General features: G+C 40.2%; 1 protein-coding gene across 1 annotated transcript in view; it reads left to right on the forward strand.

The window, feature by feature from the left end:
- TRIP11 (thyroid hormone receptor interactor 11) overlaps positions 1-8,560 on the forward strand; it is a 74,733-nt gene that overhangs the window by 49,959 nt on the left and 16,214 nt on the right. Inside the window, exon 17 of the mRNA XM_006879210.1 lies at positions 4,652-4,751. Coding sequence (XP_006879272.1) covers positions 4,652-4,751 — 100 coding nt within the window. The remainder of the gene's footprint in view (positions 1-4,651; positions 4,752-8,560) is intronic.

The following is an 8,560-nucleotide window of genomic DNA, read 5'->3' on the forward strand; positions in this document are numbered from 1 at the left end:
AGTGGAATTGCTGGGTCAAATGGTATCTCTATTTGTAACTTTTTGAGAAAGCGCCACACCGCTTTCCACAGTGGTTGCACCAATTTACACTCCCACCAACAGTGAATACGGGTTCTAGTTTCTCCACAACCTCGCCAGCATTTGTTGCTTGCTGTTCTGTTAAATTTTGCTAGTTTGACTGGGGTGGGATGATATCTCATAGTTGTCTTGATTTGCATCTCTCTCAGAGCTAGGGATTTTGAACATTTTTTCATGTGCTTATTGGCTATCTGAATGTCTTCTTTGGTGAAGTGTCTGTTCATATCCTGTGCCCATTTTTTTATTGGATTATTTACCTTTATCTTGTGGTGCTCAAGTATTTTATAAATTCTAGATATAAGCCCCTTATCTGACATGTCATTACCAAACACTTTTTCCTAGTCTCTGGCTTCCCTTTTTACCCTCTTGGAGAAGTTTCTGGGTGCGTATAAGGATTTTATTCTTAGAAGGTCCCATTCATCTATTTTATCTTCTCCTGGTTGTAAATTTTTCAGAATACTGGGAAGACTCTATGTTGTGGATTAGGACTACTAAAGTTCTTCCAAGCTTTTCTTTAATGAAGTTTATAATCCTTGGTTTTAGTCCTAGGTCCATGATCCACCTTGAGTTGGTTTTTGTATATGGAGTGAGTTGGGGATCTTGCATTTTTCCAATTTTGCCAACACCATTTGTTGAAAAGGCTGTCATTTCCCCACCTAGCTGATTTTATCTCATTGTCAAAAATCAGTTGACCATAAATAGATGGGCTGATTTCTGGGTTCTCAATTCTATTCCATTGATCTATGTATCTGTTACTGTCTTAACTAGCATTTTAAATTTTTAAGCTCACATGAGTATTGCAGATATCTCCAAAATGACCTCAACAAATCTAAAATCATAACATCTTTTTTAAACAAAGCATATTGAGCACTATTATTTCCACATGGATTAAAATTACCATTTGCTTTTAAAAATTTTTTTTTTTCATTTTTAAGTCATAACTAGTATAGTCACGTGATGGGATAGCACATCTGGCAGTAGCTGGTGGAAAAGAATGTTATGTACTCACCTGCCAATGTTGTTGTGTACTGTTGAGTTGGAACCAACCCATAGCTGACCCTCCGGCAGGGTTTCAGAGGCAGTTCATCAAACGGGAGGAGATAGCCCATCATTTTGCTCTGCATCAGCTGGTAGATTTGAACCATGTGTCTTTAGGATCACAGTGCAGTTTTGACTAAAACCATAAGACGTACAGAACCTCCTTCTTTCCAGTTGATTCCCATCATGGTGGCCCTCCTGTGGTTTGTGAGGCTGTAACCTTAACAGGAGGACTGACTGTCGTTCTTCTGAGGAACAGCTGCTCACAGATTGCTAACCTTCTGGTTCCAGCACAACGTGCTACACACTGTGCCACTGGTGCTTCTTTAAGAGCTATACACTGTCGTCGAGGCAATACTAACTGCTCTCTAAACCATGTCAGATACTAATGTCCCAAATAGGGGAAGATGTATTTCCTGTCTTCCTAGCATTTGATGGGCATGCCTGTATTGAAACATGTGGTAGTGCTGTGCTCAGTCTGCAGCTTGGAGGCTCCTGTATATTGGTTTAACTCTGAAAGATGGTTTCTTGCCTCTTGATTAGGGTCACACATGGAACGTTTGGTTGTTTTTTGGCTTTTTTTTGTCCACAAGCTGGTGTCAGCTGAGTAGACTTGCCAGATTGAGCCAGCAATGAGTTATGGACTGAGGGTCTCTGATTTATAGTCAACTAGCACTTGGCGAGGGTGTCTGTTTAAGAATCAGTAGAGCCCTCAGGCCTAGTGTTAATTGATTTTGGGATGAACATTCTTTTAAGTGGTATAGCAGTGGTCTGTCTGTTTGCTGTACTGAACTAACTAGGAGTTGCTGTGATGCTAAACACTGTGCCATAGATGTGTCAGACACCATAATAGTTACCCAGCGTGGGCAGTGTTTGGTGGAGCTCCCAGATTGATTCAAGTTTGGAAGCAGGAATGGCATCCACTTCCTAAACCACATGCCTCTAGAAACACTATGAATATAAAGAATCGATGATAGTTATAGAACAGGGTTGAAGTCTTTTGTTCTTAGGGTCACTTGACTTGATAACCCTTAACAACAACAACATATTTCCTATCCAGTTTTAAAATTTTTATTAAGTATTGTTGTTACTGTTTATCATTGAGTTGTTGTTTGCCCTCGAGTTGGAGCAGACCCATAACAGACACTCCAGTGGGTTTTCAGAGTCAGTAAATTGCATAGGAGAAGATTGCCTGTCCTTCTCCTGTTGAGCAACTGGTGGATTCAAACTGTGTGCCTTTCGAATTGCGACACAACAACTAGAGCTCCCTATTAAATATTAAGTGATTACAAAACAATGTTTGGATAATATGTATGAAATGTAAGAATAGCAATATTGCAAATATATAAGCCTTTTTAAGCCCTTCGTATGAGAGACTTAAGGTTTGAATTCAGAGGGAACCCTTTGACGTTCCTGGCACATCCCTCCATTCCTAAACCCATCCTGTCCCCTTAGAGGAAGCCATTACTTCAGATGTTATGTTTGCCAGCTCCTTTTTCTTTATGGTTTTATCCCATGAGTTTACATCTCTAAACAGTATATGCTTTGTTCGTATTTTTTAGTTCTTTTGATACAGAATTTGAATTGTATATAAATGAATAATTTTTATTCGTGACTTGCTTGTTTCTGCTTGATGTCATCTTCCTGAGAGTCGCCCACCTTAGTGTGTATAGGTAGGTAGTTCTTTATTGTCATTGTGCTGTCCCATCATGTGAATTGACCATTTGCTGTTAAAGGATGCTTTCAGTAGTGATCCTGCAAGTGGGGTTGTGAACATTTTTGTTTATGTGTCTGTTCACTTGTGCACGGGGCTCTTTCAGGGTGTATCCTGGTTAGAATCACATGGCCACAGTATAGACCCAGGCTCGTCCATTTAGTTAGATGGTGGCAAGTAGCTTTTTAAAGAGATTTTACTAAATTGCTCTTGTGGGCACTGCATATGCAATTTTGTCTTGTATCCTTGTCAGCATTTGGCATTATCAAGTTACTAACGAGGTCAGGCATCTTTTAGTTTGTTTATGGCCATGTGAGTGTAATTTCTTGGCGGCTCATGAATTCATTTAGAAAGATGTCTTTTATCCAGCTCTGCTTTGTTTCCAGTGGGTCTAGAGTATCGACTGTCATCCTGCAGAAATGGAGCCAGAGCTGCTTTTTAAGCGAATACTTTCCTTATTCATTTCCAAGATGTGACACACATTTAGCCCAGGAACCAAAAAGTCAGGAACACTTGAGAAGAACTTAATAATGGTAAACATGAAGTCAGTGAGAGAAAAAAAAACCCCAAAACACATCATGGCAGTGAGACAAAAAAAAAAGAGAAGACCACAAGAATAACCAAGTCTAGATACTGTGTTTTTGAACTTTTGGTGCAATTTCAAGCTTCACTAATTTTAGGATAGAAATGTTAACAAAGTTTTTATAAAAGTCACTTGAAAATGTGCATGTTTACATTTCCTTTATATCTCATTTCATTTTTTGAACTTTGATACATTCATTGCAATTCCTCTGTGTATCAGAGTTCAACTAGAGAAGCTGAATCAGAATACATAAATGCATGTTTATTATGCAATATATGGATATATTTCCTCTAGATAAATAGTATCATTTTTGTTGTTTTTGTTATGTACTGTCAAGTTGGGATCAGCTCATAACTTATCCTCTGGTAGGTTTTCAGAGGAGAAATTATACAGGAGGAGATTGCCCTTATTTCTCCCATGGTGTGAATGGTGGATTAGAAATGTGTGTCTTCATATATTTTACACACACACACACACACACACACACACCACAACTAGATTTATTGCCGAGAATTGGCTTATGTAATTGAGGGGCTGGCTAAGCAGATCTGAAATGAGTGAGACTAGCAGTTGTGATAGAAGATCAGAGCTAGACTGAAAGTCCTGGGCAGAGACTGACGCTGCCATCCTCCAGGGTAAGGAAAGAGAGATCACAGTATAGAACTTCCGGGCTACAGCTGCTATCCACACAAGGAGTCTCTCCTTGTCAAGGAATCCACAGACCTGCTTTTAAGACCTTTCAACTGATTTTGTCAGGTTCACCAGTATTCCGGGAAACTGATCTTCTTGGAATCTGGTTACATTTACAAAATTACCTTCACAGCAACATCTGGATTGTTGGTTTGAGTAACTGAAGACAAGCCTAGCCAAGATGACACATCAAAAATAGACCCCAGGCTTTGATTGTAAATGGCAAAAGTTTATGGAAATGGAAATAGAACACACACATTTATATATGAGTATATTTGTGTGTAAATTGTTTTTGTGTAATAGAAAAACTGTATGAAGCTGATAAAAGTACCCAACAACAACAAAAGGAAGGTCAATCTGTTACTGAAGCTGTTCTAAAAGAAGGCAAAAGATGAAAAGCTCCTGAATTTACCTTGTGAAAGAAATTATTAAAACTAGATTATTTAAAAAGGTAACAGTATACAGTAAACAATATAAAATATGTTACTTGTTTTACATTTATTACATACTTCCCCCCTCATTTTCTTTTTAATAAACTTTCCTTAAAGGAACGTTTGGATGAAGCGAATGCTGCATTGGATTCAGCGTCAAGACTTACAGAGCAGTTAGATCTGAAGGAAGAGCAAATTGAAGAACTTAAAAAACACAGTAAGTCTTCTCTTTTTCTGTGAGGCTGGTCTTAGAGTCAAGTAGAGTCTTCTCTGTTCAGTAATGTAGTTGAGTGGGACCAAGCCAGTAAGACTGACTTCTGTTTCCATCTCCCGGGCACAAGCTGGAGCGAGTCTTAGGAGTTTACTGAGTTGACGAGGGCCATCCAGTTGCTTTTCCTCATTACTGAAGTGATCAGTTGTGTGGGCTGTCACTCTCTTGACCGTTGCCGGTGTTTGACAGATTGGAGTTTTTACTGTTATGGTATCTCCTTGATCCATCCATGTACATCCTCCCTCTTCCTGTTTGATCTATGAGAGAGGACAACACTGTCAAGGGAGAGGGTAATATTAGGTGGAAAGAATCTGAGGGACAGCTCACTTTTTAGAATTGCAGATGCCGCTGTCCACGCAGGAGCTCATCATTGTGTCATCATTTGTATCTTGATGCCTGCAGGGCACCTTGTAAGTCCTGCCTGGTCCCTGAGGTGGGTCCCATTAGGATTCTCAGGAGGACCCCAAGGGTGTTTACTGTGGCTCATTGCTGTATCTGAAAGCTGACCGGAGTGACTTGTCCTCATTTAACTTCTCAGAGAGGGATCGCAGGAGGAGGAAGCAATTCTAGGGCTGCACTTTGGTGGCGAGTGATTCATAATTACCAGCATGAGGGTAATGGAGCCTAAAAATGTGCCCGATTTAGGTGCATAGCAGCACCATAGCACATATTTAAGGATTTAAGGAAGAAGAGTTGAGTGATGGGCTGCTAACCACATGATTCCAACACATGCAGTAGCTTCATGAGAGAAATGACCTGCTTCTGCAAAGTGTACAGACAGGGAAGCTCTGCAAGCCAGTTCTGCTTGTGTAATGCAGTCACTCTGAGTCATAATTGACATCATGGCTCTTGACAACAACATAAAGTATAAATGAGATACAGGCAAAAACCAGAAGAAAAGGGCACAGTCGACAGGTGTCAGGTAATTCAGTGACTTAGAGACCCAGCAGGCCAGCGGCAGAACCACTGAAGCAGGCCTCCCTGTGGACAGTGCAGCAGAAGCTGGCCTGGAACAGGAGACAGAAGAGCTTGAAGATGACAGAAAAATGGTAAAAAATAGACGAGTGATTATCGTCAAGATAACTGGATCATGAGACAGATTACTGGCTACTTGAAACCTTCTATTTACTATGTTTTATTGGCTTGCCTTGGTGCGTCCCATCTACTGGAAGGACTGGAAATTGCCTGCTGAGGATTCAACTATATACTGAGTGTCAGTCCTGGACGTTGTACACGTCACATGCTGCATTATTTGGTCTTACCCCATTTACTCTTCATAAACTCCTCTTTATAGCTAAGTGGTATCAGGTCCATTTTATATGTTAAAGGAAACAGATTTGACACTCATTATTGTTCCACTTCACCATATTTATTGATTGAATTACTTTGTTATTTATAATCTGGCTGTTAATTTTGTTCTGCGTGTCTACAGAGGAGCCACACTGTTGTGGGGAGGGGGTGGAGGTGGGAGGCCTGCCTGTGTACTGAAGGATTTAACCAAGGCATTGGGATCTTAGGGTGAGATTAATTGGACTGATGGAGGTGGAAAGGACCACAGTGCTGTGTGTCATATGGATCCGTAATAGGTAAGGCCACACCCCTTTTAGATGCCTACTGGTATCGTTCCCAGTAAATGATGCCACTGCTGTCAAGTCTAACTCTTGGTGACCCTCCACTGGGTTTCTGAGGCTCTAAGTCTTTTGGGGAGGCAATTGCCCAGATCTCAGTATTTTTGAGTGGAGATTGACCATCTTTCTCTCATCAGAACTGTATAACACCAGAACTACTGATAAGTGATGGTAAGATAAAGACAAAGAAAACCCTCAAAATTCCATGACGTATTGTGGTTGATAAATATTATCAGAGTCTCTGCATTATTTATAGTTTTTCTTCAGGTACCCATTTAAATCTCCAGTAGTAAAATGTTTTCAAATTTTCTTGATTATATTTGACAAGACATGTAAGAAAGCTAACAATAAATATTAGTAACTTTGGATGCATTTTGTGGAATCAGTGTGAGGTAGAAACCCTTCTAAATATGCTCACACTAGTGGTGTTTGAAGGGCAGGCAGGGGGCCAGTGCTGCGCAGACAGGAAGGGGAGGCAGCAGACTTTGGTTCTGGCATAGTTTTAAGTCATTCTTGCCACTCACAGCTCTTCTTAGCAAGTTGTTTTCTTATATTACCTAAGTGCTTAATATTACTTTTATATCTCTAAACACAATTCAATTTTGCTTTCTCAAGGCTGCATTCTTCTGATCTGATTATATAAATAAAACTTTGATTGCCTTGATTGTTTCCAAAAAATCACTATGTTTTCTCTCATAGATCATTAAGTACTTTAAATGTTGATGGATGTTGTAACACTGTACTTTATTTTTAACACAAAACTTGGCCAGACAGCAAAAAAAATTTGCCAGGAGAAACAATTTTGAAAAAGACCGATTGGCTTTTGCTCTAAGAAAGTACGCAGAGACTTGAATTTTAGAGGCAAAGTATTGTTTTGTTTCTAAGCATCTATAGACTGATTGGTTGACCTACAGTTTTACCATTTAAACATTATTAGGAAACCTACTTTAAAAAGTGATATTTTACTCATAGTGGCTGATTATGTCATTGCTGTCAGAGATGTGACTGGTCAGATACAGGAGAGTGAGCCGTCACCTCTCATACTGACATTAAGAGAGAGAGACTGCCCGCTTACAGATTAGTAACTAAGTGCTGGCCTACACTACCTCAGGAGTTCTCGAACGTCCACTGTTGCCGCCCACTGCCTTCAAGTGGAGTCCAGCCGGCTCACAGCTACTCTCTTAGCAAGGTTTACATGCGATGAATCTTGATGGAAGGAGACTACCCATCTTTGTTTGTTGAAGTGACTGGTCGATTTGAACTGCTGACCTTTTGATTAACATCATACACTGTGCCACCAGGACTCTTTTAAACACTCCCCCCACCCCCTTGCTGTGTACCATTGAATTGAATCCAACTGGCACAAGAGGAGATTTCCCCTCCCTTTTCCAGCAGAGCATCTGGTGGATTTGAACCACATGCCTTCAGGATTGCAGCACTGCTTCTTGCCTTTAAACTCTTGTTGTTGTATACCTTCAAGTCGGTTGACCCTCTGGCAGGTTTTCAGAGGCAGTTAATCGCACAAGAGAGATGGCTCATCTTTTTCCCACGGAGCAGCTGGTGGATTCGAACCACATACCTTTGAAATTGCAGCTCAGCCTCTTTCCACTAGGCCCAGAGCTCCCTTTAAACTCTTACAGGTACTGTATTTTAGTAGATAAAATGTTGGCTGGCAGGAGAATAACTATTATGCCTCCTCTTATAAATTAATTTCAGCTTTGTACTAATTGTTATTGTTATATCCTATCTTAAATCATCCTTAATGATCTCTGATACTCAAGCCCATTATTACAGCCACTATGCCAGTCCATCTCATTGAGGGTGGTCTTCTCTTTCTCTGATCCACCACCTTTCCCAGCATAATGTCTTTTTTCAGTAATTCCAGTAATATATTTCACATGCCATCCATCTTCATTGTTTGTTCTGGTCAAGACACTGTTCTTCTATTTAGCAGTTAAGATAGCATCTTTAATCAGCTACCTTCAGTAGAATTGTTATCATGAGAAAATGTCTACCTAAAGATTTTTCTCAACAAGAAGAAATCCCTTAGTTTTGGAGCTAATGCCCTTCACTTCTATCTTAGACTGTGTGTGTGTGTGTGTGTGTGTGTGTGTGTGTGTGTGTGTG

This window comes from Elephantulus edwardii, unplaced genomic scaffold, assembly GCF_000299155.1.
Source record: "Elephantulus edwardii isolate Elephantulus edwardi_28Jun2011 unplaced genomic scaffold, EleEdw1.0 scaffold00002, whole genome shotgun sequence".
NCBI classification, from domain to species: Eukaryota; Metazoa; Chordata; class Mammalia; order Macroscelidea; family Macroscelididae; genus Elephantulus; species Elephantulus edwardii.